General features: G+C 44.0%; 1 protein-coding gene across 3 annotated transcripts in view; it reads right to left on the bottom strand.

Annotated features, from left to right (window-relative positions):
• The window catches only part of dysf (dysferlin, limb girdle muscular dystrophy 2B (autosomal recessive)), a 48,014-nt gene that overhangs the window by 5,498 nt on the left and 25,169 nt on the right, over nucleotides 1-17,347 (bottom strand). For 2 of the 3 annotated variants that reach the window (XM_063901023.1, XM_063901024.1), the window contains exons 40-52: nucleotides 17,251-17,321; nucleotides 14,364-14,423; nucleotides 8,913-9,011; nucleotides 6,547-6,675; nucleotides 5,904-6,059; nucleotides 5,666-5,757; nucleotides 4,601-4,771; nucleotides 4,369-4,511; nucleotides 2,392-2,531; nucleotides 2,164-2,252; nucleotides 1,733-1,828; nucleotides 1,510-1,651; nucleotides 427-526 (exon numbers count right to left, since the gene is read on the bottom strand). In XM_063901023.1, the coding sequence (XP_063757093.1) occupies nucleotides 427-526; nucleotides 1,510-1,651; nucleotides 1,733-1,828; nucleotides 2,164-2,252; nucleotides 2,392-2,531; nucleotides 4,369-4,511; nucleotides 4,601-4,771; nucleotides 5,666-5,757; nucleotides 5,904-6,059; nucleotides 6,547-6,675; nucleotides 8,913-9,011; nucleotides 14,364-14,423; nucleotides 17,251-17,321 (1,488 nt within the window). The remainder of the gene's footprint in view (nucleotides 1-426; nucleotides 527-1,509; nucleotides 1,652-1,732; nucleotides 1,829-2,163; nucleotides 2,253-2,391; nucleotides 2,532-4,368; nucleotides 4,512-4,600; nucleotides 4,772-5,665; nucleotides 5,758-5,903; nucleotides 6,060-6,546; nucleotides 6,676-8,912; nucleotides 9,012-14,363; nucleotides 14,424-17,250; nucleotides 17,322-17,347) is intronic. The other variant, XM_063901026.1, reaches the window with a different exon arrangement.

Raw genomic sequence — 17,347 nt, 5'->3', positions numbered from 1 at the left:
ACACAATATTTGTTCATACGTTTGGATAAAGATCCAAATTGGGTGTTCTAATTGAGCTTACTGATTTATTAGAGGCAGTAAAGGTTCAAAACAAAACATCCATTTTATTTTTTTAAGTGAATAGAAAAAATAAAGTAAAATATCTACAATAATAATTTAAAAAATATGAATATATAAAAATAAAGTAAAAATAATTGTCCTAAAAAATATATATATATATAACAAAGATATTTAATAATTAAATATAGAATTAATTTACTAATACGTTTAAATTATCATTCATAAACATTATAGACATATTAATAAACCTCATTCTAGCCAAAGGGGAGAGGAAACAAGTGTAGTAATGCGGAAGTGGAAATGTGATTTAAGGGAAGTCAAAGTTAAATAAAGACATTTTAAACGATGTGGTTCTCCGTGTTTTACCGAGGTAGTCGTCGAAGGAGAACTTGTCGTTGTCCCAGATCTGGACGGTGAGTTTAGGAGCCACTTTGGTCGCTGCTTTATCCAGACTCCAGAAGTGTTCCTGCAGACACACAGAGGAATCAGAGGGAAATTTAACACAAAATGACCAAAAAACGACCAGAAACGTGTTCAATCTGAGGGTAAACATCATTTAAATGTGACTTGATTTAAATTCAGAGTCTAACCACTATCGTTTAATGGCTTTATGCTTGCTAAAACTCTTATATGTTATATATTAGATTTTTAATCCTTAAAACTCACACAAAAATACTTTCTTCTTTAGCCTCTTTCTTTTGACACCTATAATCTCCTCTTCTCACTGAGAATGCAGACAGTGTCAGCTCGTTGCTAATGGTTTCTTCTCTGCCTCTCTCTCTCCTCCCTCTCTGCTCCCCTCCCTGCTCCCCTCTCTCTCTGTGCATGTCACACTTTGCTGTTGTTGTGTTTCATACTTGAAATTAAAGTCCCTCGTCTGGGATTCGCAGAACAAGTCAATATGGGAGTTTAACTTTCTTAAAAACACTCGGAAAGTAAAAGCTGCTTCAAATCAACCTCTGTGTGTGTGTGTGTGTGTGTGTGTGTGTGTGTGTGTGTGTGTGTGTGTGTGTGTGTGTGTGTGTGTGTGTGTGTGTGTGTGTGTGTGTGTGTGTGTGTTGCAATATCTAAGGGCATCCATCAGCCTCCTCTCAGTTGACAGACTGCTAAGTACAGAGTCTTGTTCACGCTGGTGTCCTCCCTATTCTCTTTCTCTCCCTCTTTGTTTTACCTCATAAGGACAAATCAATGATCTTATTTTATTTATTGTGAATCCCGTAAAACATCTGGTCTCTTCAGCTTTTCTCAACCGGTATTGAAACCAAAGTAAAAAGTTATTTGGGGACTATTTTCAGCGGCGGATGAATCCACATTTAGTGCTCTAGTGAACATTTGGTGCGGCAGGACAGGGATTTCTTCCTCCTCCTTCCTCCCTTCTTCTATATCTCACACTGCCTCTGCAGAGTTATCGAGCACATCTGTATGATGGTTTGAAGACACGCCTCCCACCTTCCTGTCGATGACACACAGTTGCTCGGCCGGCAGGTAGAGGAAGGGGAACAGGAGCCTGTAGTTGAAGTTTCCCTCTCCGCCCAGAGAGCGGTAGTGGACGTCTGTCTTCTGCTTGTTGTGTTCGTGTCCGTCCAGCCAGCTGAGAGGGGCCCGATAAAACACGTGAGGGTGAAGCTCGGATATTTGTTTTAAAAGATAGAAACGAAACAAAAAGAAATACCTCTTGACGTAGATGTCGCTCATCTTCTCCCCGCTGAGGCTGATGTCATCCAGGATGACGTCGCTGGTGTTCCAGATGATGCAGCGCAGGAAGAACCTGAAGAAGAAACACATTTAATGGGCATTGATTAGGATTTGATAATGTTCTGACACTAGTGAGTAACCGAGAGAATGATCGATTAATTGACCTTTTATTCACTGAACAATTAAGGCCTTAACACGCCAGGATTGACCAATTAACAAACAGAAACTCACCTGGCAACATTCAGCATTAAAGGCCGTAAGTAATGAGGGTTAATTGATTGATTAATTGATGTATTAATTTAGTGGTGAACTAATTAACCAATTAACTGATTGGTTGACTGATCGTGTGTGTGTGTGTGTGTGTGTGTGTGTGTGTGTGTGTGTGTGTGCGTGTGAGTGTGTTCCTACTTCTTCGCCTTGCGTGGTGTGATGTTGAACGGCGGTCCAGGGGGTCCCATGGATTTGGGGAACAGATCCACCCACATCATCAGACGGCCCTGACGGACAGCACCGACGACCAATCAGAAGACAGAGATTTAACACAACCAAAAATCAGCTCAAAATCGAGATAACACCGACAGCAGAGGGTAGAGGGATCGGACTCAGTGTGTGTGTGTGTGTGTGTGTGTGTGTTACCTGCTCTATCTCTGGCTGCAGGGGGCTGTACAGCGCCCGGCTCTCCACGTGTTCAGGAACCAGTCCCAGCTTCCTGAGGATGTGGAGGGACAGACGCTCCTTCAGAGGACCGAGGTGACGCTTGGACACGTTTTTGTCCTCTGGAGACACACACACACACACACACACACACACACACACACACACACACACACACACACACACACACACACACACACATACACACACACACACACACACAGATGGAAGTTTAAGTTAAGTGCAGGTCGTAGCTCTCCTTAAATGACTGTTAAACTCTGAGCGGAGGATGGAAACACAGAGAGCTGGGAGGAGAGCACATAGGAATTATTTATTATTCACACACACACACACACACACACACACACACACACACACACACACACACACACACACACACTCTGCATTACATATGAAGGAGGAAAATGTGTTTTGCCTCCAAGCAAAGCTAAAATATCATGTCAAAGGTTTACGACTGTAAACTCAGAGTCACCCCCAGAGGAGAGGAGAGGCGAGGAGAGAGACAAGGAAGGGAGAGGTAAGGACAACACTGAGGAAAGGAGGAGAAGAAACAGAAGAGGAGAGGAAGGAAGAAAAACGAGGATAGAAGGAGAAAAGAAGGAAAGGTTGGAGGAGGAGGAGATGAAGAAGGAGAGGAATTAAAAAAGCAAAAAGGAAGTAAAAGGAGACAAAAGAGGAGAGGGGGAGACAAGTCATTTAAACAAGAAGAGGACAGTGGAGGAGAAACTGAGGTAAAATATGAGAAATAAATTAAGGAAAAGGAGGTGGATGCAAGGGAGAGGTAGAAAAGATGAGCGAACGAAACATAAAACTGGAGAGGATGATATGAAAAGTGATGAAAGAAGAGGAGAAGACGGTGAGGAAACATGGAGGAAAGAAGAGATGACAGGAAGAGGAAACGTGGTAGCAAAGGGAGAGGAGAGAAATTGATAAAGAGAGGAAAGGTGAAACGAGAAGACAGAGGAAGAACAGAAAGTAGGAAGGATGAGAGAAGTGAAAAGGGGAATGAAATCAATTATGAAGAAGTGATGAAGACGGCAGAAAATGGAGAGTAAGAAGAGTAAAAGGGGAGGAAGAACCCAGGAAAGACTGAAGTGAAAACAGAAAGACAGTCAGGAGGTGAAAAGGGAAGGAGCGATAGAGGAGAAAGTAAATTCAGAGGAAGGAGAGGAAGGAGATGTCAGCCAATTAGCAGCAAATGATGACGGACAGCCGGCTGACGCACGGTAACCGCACGGCAACCGTGGAAAGAAAACGCGTTGACGTTGGCCAAAACACACACACACACACACACACACACACACACACACACACACACACACACACACACACACTGTTGTACCATAAATCACCAGAACGACAACCATGACCTTGCATGGAACTTGTGTGTGTGTGTGTGTGTGTGTGTGTGTGTGTGTGTGTGTGTGTGTGTGTGTGTGTGTGTGTGTGTGTGTGTGTGTGTGTGTGTGTGTGTGCGTGTGTGTGCGTGTGTGTATGTGTGTGTAGGAGTGAATATGAATCTTGAATATTTATCTCGAAGCTCTGCTCGCTCTTCAGGTGGTCCTGTGGTTTCACTCCCCCCTCTTCCCCTTTCTCTCTCCTCCTCATGAGTTCAGAGGAGGAGAGAGAGGGGAGGAAAAGTGGAGAGATGAGCCAGAAGATGAGGAAAGGAGGGACAGGAGGAGCAAGGAAACAAAGGAGGTAAGGGGAGTACAGAGAGACTTTAGAACAAACAGGAGAGAGAATGGATGGATGAGAGAAGAGGAGTGGGTTCAAAAAGGAGAGAGAGATTGGTGATGGGAGGAAGGAGATAAATAGATAGGATGGAGAGGAGGAAGAGGAGGAATAGAGGGAGAGGACACATCCCAGAAAGCATGTCTGTCTCTGCACACTCCCAAACTCTACGGCCACTTTCGTGTTTGTTTTGATGCCCCTCACCCAGGTCTGCAGCGGTGTATCTGGCTCCTCTGAAGACCACCGAGTCCTCCTGGTAGACGGGCTTCCTCAGGTTCCTGCGCTCACACACCCTGAGCAGCAGCTGCCGGGGGCTCAGCTGGTCACGCCACTGGTTCACCCCCGACCTGAGGGGCGGGACGAGGAAGAAAGGGTTCGAGGAAAGGACTGAAGGAGACCAAATACGAGTTATTTATGTGGTTGTTTGTGCACTCACACGCTGTAGGACTGGGGCAGACCGCACGTGGCTCCGTGTCTGGACAGGAAGCGGTTCTCCAGGTCGATGAGCGTCTCTCCGATCTTCTCGTCTTTGCTCAGCATGTCGTGGTCGTACAGCATCACTCTCAGGTCTTTGTCCAGAGGGAGGGAGCAGGACAGCTCGAACATCCTGCAGGGGGGACAGATCGGAGACACTGAGAGGTTAACATGCTAAAGGTGAATCCATCACCCTGCTCCACCCTGCTTTAGTTCCCCTCTGAGTCATGCCTCCACCCCTCATTAGCATGCTAAATGAAGAGGAGAATAACCTCGAGTTTCTGCACGAGTAACCGCCCGTTTCTCAGTTTATAAAGTAACTAAACACCGACTACATGTGACAAAGATAAACTGAATGAGAGGCTAAAAAGCAGCATGGCAGCAGGTGGTTTTCCTAGGAGGCCGAGACATTCAGGGGCTGCACAACTAACTATTGACTGAAATGAGGGGCCTTAAGCTAACAGTCTGACACCTGGTGTGAGCTTTAACACGACCCCCTGAAATGCACTAAACACCTGTGTCTACGTTTACATGGTGTTTATGAAGGGAGGAAGGATTGAGATGAATTGGAGGCTATTAAAACTGGAGAATGAGAGCATCTGGACGCTCAAATCTGTGCAGAAATGTTCTCAATTATCAAGCTTTCGGTCAGCATTGCACTTACCCTCGCCTTGATGAAGGTGTCTGAGCAAAAGCTTGCTTATAACGACTGATCTGTGCACAGGGAAGCTCTTTTCTTTGAGGGTTCAACAAAGGCTAAAGACGCTTTACTGTTCGGGAACCTTACAGGATGTGCAAGAGCGTCAGACAGACTTTGTTTTCAGGGACGTGTGCGTCATGTCTGAGAGGATAGTGTGGCTAAAACGACATGTGAGGTTCGACTTAAGCCATTAAAGGTCTGCAGAATCCTGAATTCAAAGGGGTGAGTGTAGGTTATTCCCCCTGAGGTCAAAAAGCTTCTCTTAAAGTCTGGATTTCTGCAAGATGTGGAAAGTCTGGACGCTTGGTTACGACGAATGTAACGTACTTTCCGAACACAGGGTCCAGGGTGCAGGGGATGTAGTTCTCATGGTCGTTGATGGTCTTCTTCCCCAGAGTGATCTTCACGTAGGGGTCACACTGAAAAGAGAAGCTTTCCTGACTTTCGGTTGCATTTCATGTCATTATTCCATCTAAAAACCCCTTAAAAACGTATAGATTGAGTGCATAACTTCTATAAAAACCCCTCCTGATTGCATCCCATCCTATAGCAGATGCATCCTCACCTTCCCGTTGGTGTCTTTGGGCTGCAGCCCCTGGGCCTGGATGATGTAGACTCGGACCACACACTCCTCGTTGCCGTTGGGAGGGAGCTTCCTGAACTGTCGGGGGGGAGGCGGGGTCGAGGGGTCGTCTGGCAGCGGGTAGATCTTGAACATACCCTGGGGGGAAGGACAAGACTCAGTTAAAGACTAATTCTGAAATACAAAAGGAGATTTGGAGGATGTTGACGTGATTTGGAAAATACTTTCTCCTTTTTTTCGTGTGTTTTTTTTACGCCTGAATGTCATAATTATCTCTAATATTAAAAAGACTTAAGCCACTACAGTTAGTTTTGGTTTGGGAAGTAGTGAGCATACAACAGGATAAAAGAGACTTGGATTACACTGAAATTTGTACAGTTTTGAGGTTGAAATGTTCCTCTGAAGTCATGAAAAGTGAAGCGATTTAATAAAATGCAGCGTAATGAAATGAATTCAAAGCAAAGAGAAGAAAATATGAACAAACCTGATAAAATTAACAGAAAATAACAAAATAAAGCTAAAAAAAGTGTGTCTGTATTTGCTTTCATGTCAATTTTGTGCTTTTAATGGTTGCTTATTATGGGCTGTATTTGTAACTGGGCTCATGTGGTATGTCAGTCCTCACCTTGAACTCTCCCACCACTGACGGGTCTTCTCCTTCGTCCTGAGTCTTTCCTCTCTGCAGCTTAAACGTCTGGCAGAAATCTGAGAGACCTCCGAAACTCTCCACCTTCTCCAGCTCCCGGTCGTACACCTGAGGAAGAGGAGGAGGAGGAGGAGGAAAAGGAGGAGGAGGAGAACAGGGGTTATTATCTGACTGTGTTTAGAAGGAGAAGGTCTGGACTACAATCCCAGCACAGGAACAGCGGCACCTTTGTGGAGAAAAGCAATTATACTGTCAGGGAGGAAAGGAGGAGATTGACGGAAGAAGAAGAGAGGTGAGGAAGGGGTGAGAGTGTGAGGGAGAGGGGTGAGCCAAGGAGAGACCGGAGATTGAAACGGACAGAAGAAGAGACGAAGTGAACGTCAGCAGGTTGTGACTCCAAAACAGGAAAATAAAATAGTGTTTTCGTAGATCATTTTTGGAGGCAGTTACGAATGGCACTGATATCTCAGTCCAAAACTGAATACACACACACACGATACACACACAAACACACACACACACACATGATACACACCTTTTTGAACTAAGCTTGACTTGAACTTTCAGAGGATACCATTGTTAATTCATTAAATCTATGTTTGCTGCAAATAAACTTAAAGAAATCAACTTATGATTCGTACAAAATAGACAAAACTCTGCACTGATTTGATTCCTTTTTATGTCTTAGGTTTATAGTTGAATAGTTAAGTTGCCCCTTTAGATTTGTACTACGAAAACTAGGCGGCAGCTATTATGCATTGACCATAAATCCTTTAAACCTTTGGATATCTGGATGACTCCTCTGCCTTTCCTTCAGGGATCCCTCGTCTCCCAAATTGGTTATGAAACATTTCTAAGCTCCCTCTCTAGCAGACCTCCACGACGGCGCCAGACGCTGAGCTGGTGATGCAACAGCAGCAGCAGCAGCAGCAGCAGGAGGAGGAGGAGAAAGGTGAGGGTTTAAAACACAGGGAGTTTACTTCAGGTCACACTGAGGCTGGAAAAGTGAGACAGGAGGAAGTTGGAGACAGTCGGGGGTGAGAGGGAGGTAAAGGAGGGAGGAAAGGTTGGAAAACAGAGGCTCATTGTGACAGTAGCAGATCGGTGTAAAGGGCAGGAGAGAGGAGGAAGTAAATAGGTAATAGTAGGTAATAGTTTGGTCATTTCACCAACAGTTCAATCCAACTGTCAACGTTTTAAAATGTCCCGACTTAGATGTGTTTCCATCAGCAGGGGTCAAACCGTTTAATACGCTTCCTGACTGAGAGAAAAACTCCCACCTGAAAACTGGAAGAGCCTTTCAACGGTCACCGAGAGCAGATATCGTTCTGCATTGTGCCGTTCAGTTTGAGGCTTATTTTAGGGGTTTTACATGAAGAAAAGAGAAATAAAAGAGGCTTCCTGGATCATCTCTGCTCGTTAGAAGCTTATGTTGCCGAATACATGACTTTTAAAATGTCCAAATGTTTTTAGAGAATTCTCACTTTTTACAAAATTTCGACTTTTAAAAACGTCCGACATTTTTTTCCTAAAAATTATGACTTATCTCTAAATTTCGACTTCTTTGAATTTTTCAACTATTTCTTCTAAATTATCACTTTTTTCCTAAAACAATCTGGATTTTTTCTTCAAATGTCGACTTGTCGAGTGGATCAGATGTTACTCTTCTCTGTAAGCTGTTCTGTTCTATACTTTAAGTGTGAATCTATGGGCTTAGTGTTCAAGACTTAAGACCTAAGTGAAGAACTAGGAACTGTGAGGGTCTACATTTTTAAAGTAACCCTCCCAGCCCTGGTGGTAGTAGAGTTTAAGCTGCTGCTCTGATGTGAAAGGTCCCAAAGGAGAGGTTAGATGTTTCATTTAAAGGCAATAAAGAGAGGCCAGATTCTGACACGATTAGTCACTGGTTTGGGCATCAGACTGACGTTCCCTCTGAGTCCCGGTGGAAGGAAAGGTCAGAGCTTGGGGCCGAGAGAATCGGGATAAGGGTTGAGGAGAGAGCGTGGGCGATGGCTCGAGACTAAAGACAGACGTTGACGTGATCCCTTTCAGAGCGACCTTTTCCTTCAATCCGTCCCCGACGAGAATTCAACCCGGATGAGTCATCGGAGGGGTTCGGAAAACGGACCGAATGTCACGTCGCTGGGATGAGAAGCGAGGGGGAGGAGGGGCTGGCATCTCGGCAAAAATGTGATTTAAATGGTGAAGTTTGGGAGAGACATTTGAAGGAAGTGGAACAAAGAGCGGCACTGTCTCCAGCATGCTTTTCTCTGATCTAAAGACTATTCACCTTCCTGTGGGAATGGCTTTCTGTTTCGTACCTCCTCTCAGTTTGTCTCTCTTACCTTCAGCGTGTCGAAGCCTTTCTCCAGGTACGTGCCGTACTTGTTCTTCTCTCCGGTCGAAGCGTATAACTTACTCCACCAGTCCATGAACTCCTCCGCCTGTAGGACAGACAGTGCGTAGAATAAACCAATCACTTAAATGAATGCCATCCTCAAACATTCATGGATCAAAACTGTTATTTTGGACGTTTTTAAATCGGATTGAACCGTAAATCTTCTTTATTTCCATAAAAACGAAGGAAAAGTCCCTCTTTTCTGTCACCGTTACAAGAAATAGACCCTACACATTAATTCAGCACACCATCTCCACCCCTGTAATGACCTTTGACCCTCAGTTAAGCCGTGCAGTGAGTCTTTGAAGAGCGAAATTAGCCGCCTCTCAGGATTTTTCCAATGATGGCATGGCAGCGCCGACGCCGCCAAGTCACGTCAACACGAGTAAAAAAAAAAAAAGTGCCTCTGGTGGCGCCGCGGCATTAGGGTAGGGTCAGGGAGAATGGGCGCTCTGAGGCAATGGAAACGGGCACAAAGCGGACTAAACCAACATCAGAAATGTGCAGAATGTGTGTTTGTGTATGCATTTGAACTTTGGCAGGACGGAAACAAACCTCTATCCCCAACATGAGTTCACGACAAATGAATCCATGTAATTAAGTGCAGCATTTGGTCTCTGAAAGGTCACTGACTTCTACTCTTCTGGTGGATGTGACTTAGCCCTTCTTATGAATGGGAGTAAGTCACCAACAGTGTAAAGTCTTAAAGCCCGATGATTCGCTTTGATTCGTTAGGCTTCTACCGAGTGAAGTGTGCAGTTTATTTTCCAATATTGCTAAAAATGTATATTTAAACATTGAAACGTTCCTGTAAAAGTCTGTTATGTGTGACACATATCATATGATTGGTGCATGCAAGTATTTAACAGCTCATTCAGACGTGTAATATGGACCGTAAACCCCAAGAGTAGGCATTAATCTCATAGAATAAATGCTAAAAACCCTCATTTTCTAAATGCAATGCACTATAACTTAATAATTCTTGCAGAAAAAATTGAAAAATGAGGACAAAAGTGCTCAGAAACTTACCCATTGTAACATCTAGTGTTGCATTAACAGAAAAAGAGAGACATCAGACGCACAAGCTGTGACACAAAGCCACCACACACTAAAACAACACAACGAAACTCATGTAAAGAGGCTTTTCAACACATTTCATAACACCAATTTTCCTGAAACATTAAAGGCTTTCGGTCCAAATTGAAACCATTTATACAAAATAAATCGGAGTAAATCCCGGTATTACAGAGTGACGGCTGGCATTAAAGCGGAGCCGTAAAAGTCTTACTATTACATGAGTCATCGTGAGCTCACAATGCGTTTCTGTTCGGGAGAATAACATATCTCTGGTTTGTTGACGTGTGGTTTGGATGAGAGGCATTTTGATTTATACGACATGACTTTTTTCGGGGTTAGGGTGACATTTGTTTTTATCAGAACTTGTTTTATTTTAGCACGAAGCTTTTACTCCGAGTCTGTTCACATTGGCAACGTCCACAAGTCTATTTAAACACGGGAGAATGTTCTCACGGAAATAAAAAACTCAGTCTGTCTAAGTGTGTGTGAGTGTGTGTGTGAGTGTGTGAGTGTGTGTTGGCTCTGACGCAACAACGACTACAAAGATGCTGAATACCGAAGGGACTGATCAAAACTAACAGACACACAAACACATACAAACACACACACACACACACACATCCCCGCCCTGCAACCTTCAACCCTCCGAGGAGCTTAAAACACACTCATGACGCATGCACCACTTTTTCCTTTGTGTGTGTGTGTGTGTGTGTGTGTGTGTGTGTGTGTGTGTGTGTGTGTGTGTGTGTGTGTGTGTGTGTGTGTGTGTGTGTGTGTGTGTGTGTGTGTGTGTGTGTATAGGCATTAATGTAGAACAAAAGTGCCCTTATGGCACTGAGACTGCTGTGGGATCCCCTTTCTCATACTCACACACACACACACACACACACACACACACACACACACACACACACACACACACACACACACACACACACACACACACAGAAGGGGAGTAAAACTTCCTAATGTTTCCAAAGTGGCAGCATGGCATGGAAAAGGGCAGCACGTGGAGTTTAACACACTAACACACTAACACACTAACACACACACACTCTGTCTGAGGTGTCTGGTGTGTGTTAATGCGTCCTCTGAGTGCAGCCGGTGCCAAGCTCTGATGACAGAGGCGCCAGGAATTGTGTGTGTGTGCCTACTAGTGTGTGACAAGGTGTGTCCCCTCTTGATTCAGACAGATTAAGGCACTCGTTATTTAATGCACACTCCTGAGGTAACACACACACACACACACACACACACACACACACACACACACACACACACACACCGCGGTCTGCTCAGGGTGTCAGTGTGGTTTGCAGCCTATCATTACGCCCTGCAGGGAAGCCAGGCTAACCGAACGATGGCTGCCAAAACCGCCGCTGGATTCACAGAGGAGCCTCTGAAAAGCTCTCGGTGGGGAAACCCCTTCAGTGCAGAGTTCAGAGGTCAACCTCCAGGGTTTATTGGTACATTACATTTAGAAAAGCTCATTATTTTTCTCATACTGCCTGTTTTACCTCTCATCACCCTCTGTCTGAAACCAGAGCTGCTCTGATTGGTTACCTGGGCCAGCTCTGTTGTGATTGGTCAACCGCTTACACATGTCCCGCCCCCTTAGCTTTATCATGTACAATGTGTTGAAGCGAGCGTGTTCAAGAGTGATGTCAAAACCAGGTGCCTACATTTCCCACAATGCAACTCAACAGATATTTCGGTGTATAATAATAGTGGATCTTTAAGGGATTGTCTTTTTTTTCAGGATTGACTTTTTCCTCAAATATTTGAATTTTTTCACTTTTTTTCTTTTGTCATTGAATATTTTGTCAAAATGTTGTCAGATTGTCACGAAAAAGGGATAACTTTCAAGTATCAGCAGTCGTTTGATGCATAATTACAATAAAAACATGCCTGTTTCTGTGAGACATGTAGGGTTAGTTTACTCTAAAGTGTTCAATATGCAGTCTAACCAATACACACGTGTCATCCAGGGACACATTTGATTGACAGTCTGGGCAGCGAATCGGTGCAGCGGTCAGATCCTGGAGGAGAACAGCAGCTCATTGTGAAGCGTTGTCAGTCTGTTGGTCCAGGAAGGATTTATGGAACGAGAGGCAACGCTTTTCAGAGGGCGAGATTAATCAGGGTTGACTCGTTTCTGGCCATGAACTGGGATAGCTGTGATGGGAGTTAATGGGAGAGGAGAGACGGAGCACGACCACAGCTTTTTGACGGGGAGCTAATTTATATAAAACACGTCAGAGATGGAAAACACGGACACAGAAATCTCTAATTTTCCATCTGAGCCACGTTAGATCTCTTGGGGGGGGGGGGGGGGTGCTGAAAGAAATAAGTTGCACTTCTAGTTGTCTTGAAATCCTTAACCTAATCAGGACAGTTCTGAACACAGACCTCTGTTTCCTGCCCTGGTTTTGAACTTCAGCCTGGTTTTCTTTAGCTCAGTTTCTGGTCCAGGTAGCTTCAAAAGTTCCCTGTCTGATGGAGGCAGCCCATTACCGATGTATGCTCAATATGTTTCGGAAAGATGGACTGAAACAGGGTAACAAAATCAATTATGAGAAAAGACAGAAATTGGAGAGAAAGTCAATATTTGAGGAAAGTGAACATTGAAAAAATAATGAATTCTGATAAAAGATCAAAGGTGTGACGGAAAATTCAACATTGTGAGAAAAAAAAGACCTGAATTTCTGCTCCGTCTCCTCAAAGGACGTTTGATTTATGTTCCCGTTATGCAGATAGTTGAAGACCTTAAGACACTAGTGCCGGCGAAGTTTGAGGAGCCGTGACGCCGCTGACTGCCCAGCTTCTTAAACTTCTCCAACTCTGAAACTCTCCAACTCTGAAACTGTCCCTCTTGAATTTTCCCTCAGAAATTTGACTTTTTTAATCTGAATATTTACTTTTTCTCAGAATTCAGATTTCTTTCCCTCAGAATTCTAACATTTTCTGACAGCCGATCTTCTTAAACCTTTCCAGCTCTGAAACTGAATCGGACTGATCCGTTAATCATGGATCCCAATGACCCGTTTTCTGGCCTCGACCCAGAGATGAAGAAGCCAGGATTTCCAGCGTTCTCTTTCTGGTGCCACGAGATATTAGCCTGCCTTCTTCCCTCCCCCCGCCCCCCCCCTAATTTCAGTTTCAATTCCTTCCCTTTAAACCTCCCCTCCTTCAACCCCCTCTCTCTCATTCATCCAGCCCTCAGTGACGGTCTGTGGTTCGGAGGATCTGTAGCAGCTCTGTTGACTTTGGCCCCGGCCAGACAGAAAGTGGAGCCTTTAATTTGGCTGGTTTCAATATCTGACCCTTAATAAAACAAATATCTTTGTTTGGAGAGAAAGAAATCAGCCCCAATTACCGAGGAGCATAAAAGAGGGGGGTGGTACTACTGGTGCGGGTCAGGCTAAGTCTTCAAATTGACCTGGCTTAGATAAATAAAAGCGTTCAGACCTGGGATCGGATTTCCGCGGCTCTGTAGAAAACCTGGATTTTCTTGATCTGCGACCAAAATATAAAAGCCTTTCTTGTTTCACCTCAGAGAGAAAGTGTAGTTTTCCTCTTCTTTATCTCATTCCTTCCACTCTGAACCCCAGTCTCCCTGCAGCCACAGTTATCCATCACTGTCTCACGAATAAACTTCATCAATAAAGAGCTCTCTCCCTAAAGTCAGATCCCTGCTACTGTCTCCTGAGTTACAAGCAAAGCAAACTGTGGGCCACTGTGAGGGATCGCTTTAAAGGGTTTCATGAGTGTAATGTCATATATTTTCTGTCTGTATCTGCAGCACTTACAAGCCCTGAGAATTAACTACGGGGTTTTGCAGGGTGTGGTGCATTTTTCTGAATGTTTGCATGATAAATACAGAGCAGTTCTATATTGTTTGTGTGTTTTTGCCTCGACTCGACAGGAATTAATGTTCATTAGTCAGATATAAAACCTGCTTTTTGGTCCCACTCTTCTGAAAATCCTCCCTGAAATAATCCGGGTATCATGAGCCGGGTTTTTTATTTTTGTTTTTGCTTTTAAATCATGATTAAAGTGTAACCAGAATAAAAAGATGAAGGGAAACCCCTCAAATGTGACACGAATGTATTAAGTTAAGGGAAGTAAAGACATGTATTTGTGTTGCCAATGTGAACAGATCTTCTCAAAGTAATGACTTTAGTCCTTATTATTATAAAAAAGGACGAAGAGAAAGAAAGAACTGTGCGTCTGAAGCTGATGGATGCTGACGGATGAATGAATGAAACAGACAAATGTAAAATGATGAATGAAATGAGTTAAAGATGAGGCTGTTACCTACATGAAGGCTTTCACTAGAGGCAGAAAGGTTAATGATAGCTGAGCCGGATCCATCTGCAAGCTTCAAAACACACACACACACACACTCTGGTTAGCAACAGTATTAGGAACAAGTCTCAGTTAATACACAACATCAAACAGTGTTTTCTTTAAGATCAGCATGCGTATTAGTGACTCAGAAACAGAAACATCACAGATTTGCTCAGTGAGGGGAAAACTGAGCCCGGTGCCCTCAACTTAAATCAAACATGTTGATGCCCGCGGAGGTCCGGCTCTGAGAGGTGCAGACCGAGACGTTTAGTTAGCGCTGATCGGGCGAGACCGAGGCGCAGATTAGAGAGACAGAGTGTTTATATGAGGTCACGAGCAGCTGAGGGCATGAGGAAACAGGAGAGGAGAAGAGAGAGGAGGAGGTTTTAAAGGGTGCTTTGAAACACCAACGTGAATATTGATTAAAACTTTAGAAATGTTGTCCTGTTTACAGCATGTAGATCAGTGAGGGGAACAGAAAGAGGAACAGAAAGAGGAACAGAAAGAGGAACAGAAAGAGGAACAGAAAGAGGAACAGAAAGAGGTCAGATTCTTAATTCAATGACAATTTATTGATGTTATCACTGCTGCTAAGGGGCGGCAGTGCCTTAGTCTGTAAGGGCTTGGGGTCCAAAGGGTCGCCGGTTCACGTCCCGACTGGACCAAAAAAAATAAGTGAGCTGTTAGCTGGAGAGGTGCCAGTTCTCCTCCTGAGCCACTGCCGAGGTGCCCTTGAGCAAGGCACCAAACCCTGAAACTGCTTGCTGGTGCCGGGTACCTGGCAGCCTCCCTGCTCTGCTACCTCTCCTGCATGTGTGAGGTTGTTTGTGCATGCATCCTCCCTGTGTGTAAACACTACAGAGTGGGGAGAGAAGGGATCAATAAAGTATATCTTCTTCTTCTAAGTTACTATCCAATTTATTTGCACTGTCCCCCTCAAATTTTTATGAGGACTTATGATTTTACTTTTTTCTCTGAATTTTTACTTTTTTTTCATAAATTTGACTTCTTTCCCAAAATTAAGATTTTTTCTCAGAATTTCAACTTTTTTCTCAGAATGTTTATTCTTTAGAATACCTATATATTTTTCAAAAGAAGGAGAAGGTGGGGTAGGAGAGGAGACACGGTTGAGGAGTAAGTGAGGAATAAAGCCATGAAGCAAAGGGAATTGAAGGAGAGAGGAGAAAGAGGATGAAGAGTGATTTAGAAAGGGCAATGAAAGAGGATAGATAATTACAACCAAAGACAGGAGAGGGGAAATAGTGAGGAGAAGTTTGAGGAGGAACTGCAGGAATCCAGAACAGAAGTCTTGAACCTGACAGGAATCACAAGCTTCAAATTCTTTCCCAAAACCATCACGACTTCTCCTCAGATTCACCGTCTCTGAGCGTCCCCTCAGTTCCCCTTCAAGAGACCAATCCTGTGGTTTTCCATGTTGTAGCTCATTAGCTTCACATTAAAGAGTACAGCGGGACATTTTCCAACATCTACCGCACTGTCTCTACTGGTTTATTAAAGGACTGTCGTTTGTTTTAACACAGTGACAGTCCAGTGAACAGCTAGTGGAAGAAACAAGAAAGAAATCTCAATAATTTACACGTTCAATCGGGTTTATCTACGCTGAACTCACGCAGTAAAAAACCTGAGGCAATCGGTTAAAAATGAAAGGCCGATGCTTCACGTTTCCACTCATTTGAATAACATTGAGAATCGGCTGCACTTGGAGTTTTATTCCAGAGAATTTCTGTTATAATTTCCACACTAAGCTCCTGAAATGGTGGTTAATCTGTGTTATTGAGTGTGTGTGGGTAAGTGTGTGTTCTGGCAAAAATGTCAACGTCAATGGTCAATGTCAGGGGATTATGTCGAATGGGAAATAGCTTCCATGTTCCTCCTCTAACAGCGAGAGGAATAAAGAAAGGAATAAGAGGACAGGAAGAGGAGGAGGAGGAGGAGGAGGAGGAGGAGGAGGAGGAGGAGGAGGAGGAGGAGGAAACTGAACGTCTTAAACTCGCAGAAATGAGCGCCAGAGGAAAAAGGCGAGCGAGCGAGCGCTAATGATTGGTGACGAGCGTTGGGTTTAGTGGTCGCCACGGTAACCACCGACCACAGAGAGGGTTGCCATGTCATCATGTCGGGACGTGTTTATTTATGCTGCACACACACACACACACACACACACACACACACACACACACACATATTCTAAACTACTTAATCAGTCCTCAAAACTGTACAATTTCCCTAAAACACTGACACACCAAAAAGAGAAAAGACACACACACACACACACACACACACACACACACACACACACACACACACACACACACACACACACACACACACACACACACACACACACACACACACACACACACACACACACACACACACACACACACACACACACACACACACACACACAGAAATGTTCCCTGTGGAATAATTAGTGTTTCATAGTTGCCCTTTAAACCCCACGACGGAAAAAAACATGTATGCACTCCTGCAAAGATGCACATACCAGATAAATCGTCAACAGAAATGTCAGGAAAACACACACACACACACACACACACACACACACACACACACACACATCATATGTGCATTAGGGAACATTTCAGGAGCGCTGAAGAGGAGAAACTGCAGCAGTTTTTCGTGCACCAAAGGCATGGTTTTGGGATTCTAACAGTGATCAGTAAGTGTGATTTAAAATGTGACAGCATTTGGTTTTGTTTCAGTAATTATTCACAATGCAAAACTTGAGTGACTTTTGCTAAAAAAAGACGAATCTCTTTCTCAAAGGTAATCTACATATTTGTGACGCTTCCCTCAGAGACCCTGAAGGATGTTACCTGCTCAGCTACGAGTGGCTCCTGGTCATCGATGTCAATAAAGACATCTCCAGCAAACTGTGGCGTTTCACCTGCACAAACACACAGTACAAATCAA

This window comes from Eleginops maclovinus, chromosome 14 (assembly GCF_036324505.1).
Source record: "Eleginops maclovinus isolate JMC-PN-2008 ecotype Puerto Natales chromosome 14, JC_Emac_rtc_rv5, whole genome shotgun sequence".
In the NCBI taxonomy this organism is placed as follows: Eukaryota; Metazoa; Chordata; class Actinopteri; order Perciformes; family Eleginopidae; genus Eleginops; species Eleginops maclovinus.
The sequence above is the reverse complement of the archived record's forward strand: the minus strand, read 5'-3'. Positions and strand labels throughout refer to the sequence as shown.